General features: G+C 44.7%; 1 protein-coding gene across 1 annotated transcript; it reads right to left on the bottom strand.

The window, feature by feature from the left end:
* Positions 1–745: 745 nt before the first annotated feature.
* Positions 746–1,681, bottom strand: LOC129554197 (olfactory receptor 4D11-like). The gene has a single exon (XM_055422806.2). It carries the CDS (start codon positions 1,679–1,681, stop codon positions 746–748), a length of 936 nt encoding a protein of 311 aa, XP_055278781.2.
* Positions 1,682–2,242: the final 561 nt, after the last annotated feature.

Genomic DNA, 2,242 nt, shown 5'->3' with positions numbered 1-2,242 from the left:
GAAAAAATTGTTTGGATCAGTGTAGACGCCCATGCAGTTGTAAGAGTCAGCAGGTGAGACCCCGCCATAACCCATTTTGCTGCAGTGACCATTTCACAATATTCATGTTTATCCAAATATCAAGTTGTACATCTTAAATATATGCCATTTGTATTTGTCAATTGCAGCTCAATAGAGCTGAAAAAACCCCACAGCTATCCAGTGTGATAAAATTATCTGAGTGTATTGGATTCTATTTTCTTTATTTCTTCCAAGGCTGTAAAGTGACATTAATTTCTCTAGCTAACTACTCAATTTCTCTTCTTCTTTTGTAACATAAAATCCATTTTAAAATTATGATTGCATGCTGATCAGAACATGTGTAAGTCACATGTTTCTTAGTGGGGCTTTCTTGGTGGCTCAGAGGTAAAGAATCTGCCTGCCAATGAAGGAGATGCAGGTTTGATCCTTGGGTTGGGAAGATTGTCTGGAGTAGGAAATGGAGGTGGGTGTGAATACTTCAGTATTCATGGGGGTGTGAATACTTCAGTATTCTTGCCTGGAGAATCCCATGGACAGAGGAGCCTGGTGGTCTATAGTCCATGGGGTCCTAAAGTGTAGGACATGACTTAGTGACTAAACAACAATAACAGCAACAACAATGTATCTTAGTAGACTTTAATAATTAATCAGAAATCCTTTAATAAAAACAGATTATTGATGCACAAAGACTTTCAAAGGTGGTGAAATGGAGTGGGCGACCAGTCTACACCCTGTCAGAAGGCCTGAGTCTTCCCCTCAGTCTCTGCATGGCTGCCTTCATCTCCTGGTTCCTCAGGGTGTAGATCAGGGGGTTCAGCAGAGGGGAGATGACAGTGAAGGTCACAGAGATGGCCTTATTGGTGGGGAGGGCGGAGAAGGGCCGGGCGTAGACGTAGATGCAGGGCACGAAGTGCAGGGTGACCACCGTGATGTGGGCAGTGCAGGTGGAGATGGCTTTCCCCCTGCCCTCCCCGGCCTGAGACCTTATTAGTAATAATATGACCATGTATGATACAAGGAGGAAGAAGAACCACAGGGTGGTGAGCAGGCCATTGTTGGAAATCATCAGGAGCTCAAGGATAGCCGTGTCAGTGCAGGTGAGTGTGAGGACCTGGGGGACGTCGCAGTAGAAAGTGTCCAGGACGTTGGGTCCACAGAAGGGGAGGGGGAGCAACAGGGAGATCTGCACGATGGAGTGGACGAAGCCCCCTGCCCAGGAGGCCATGATGAGGGCAGTGCACCGCCCCCAACTCATGACGGTCATGTAGTGCAGGGGCTTGGAGATAGCCACGTAGCGGTCAAAGGCCATCACTGACAAAGAAAATACATCCACCCCTCCAATAAGATGGAAGAAAAACATCTGGGTGAAGCAGCCATTGAAGGAGATGGCCTTTCTCTGGGCCAGAAGGTCCGCCAGGACCTTGGGGGCTGTGATGGAGGAAAAGCAGATGTCGGCAACAGATAGATTCCGGAGCAGAAAGTACATGGGGGTGTGAAGGCGAGAGTCCCAGGTGACCGTGACCATGATGAGGAGGTTTCCCAGCAGAGTGGAGACGTACACCAGAAGGAGGAAGAGAAATAAGACCAGGCTCAGCTCTTGATTCTGGGTCAGGCCGAGGAAAATAAATTCTTCCACCCTGGTGCCGTTTCCCAGCCCCATGGACTCATCCTCTTTCTGTCTGTTTTGTCTGAAGCTACTTCATATGAAAGTGCTCAGCTGTTTATCTTGTTTTCTTCTGAAACACTGTGAATGCAATTCAGAACTTTTCCCACGTGGCTGTAGTGTTTACAATTGGTGGAGTTGTCCAGATTTTTAAGATTGCAGTCAGTTTAGTGATCCATTCAAATCATCATATGTGAAGCCATTCAAAAATTCATTTTGTGTAAACCTGTTTTTGGAAGGAATAAGCATTTGTGTTAAGTAGTGACCTTTACACAACCTATTTTATTTATTTTATTTTTAAAATGTTACTATTTTTAATTTCACACACATTTATTGATATCAGAAGCTGTCTAAAGTATTTTCCTGTATTCAAACCATATCTTTGTATTCAAAGATAAATAAAACACGGCTCCAGCCATTGTGGACCTAAGAATCTACAAGTTTAATATTCGTATTCTGCTGACTTCTTGTTTAAAAAAGATGTCATCTGTTTCTCATTGGGCTTCCCTGGTAGTTCAGCTGGTAAAGAATCTGCCTGCAATTCAGGAAACGCTGGTT

The sequence above is a fragment of the Moschus berezovskii genome, chromosome 14 (genome assembly GCF_049115385.1).
Source record: "Moschus berezovskii isolate FMDL1 chromosome 14, NW_MosBer_1.0, whole genome shotgun sequence".
Classification (NCBI taxonomy): Eukaryota; Metazoa; Chordata; class Mammalia; order Artiodactyla; family Moschidae; genus Moschus; species Moschus berezovskii.
The sequence above is the reverse complement of the archived record's forward strand: the minus strand, read 5'-3'. Positions and strand labels throughout refer to the sequence as shown.

Excerpts from the sequence above, each read along its gene's own strand:
- LOC129554197 (XM_055422806.2), bottom strand. The coding sequence starts at position 1,681 with ATGGGGCTGGGAAACGGCACCAGGGTGGAAGAATTTATTTTCCTCGGC.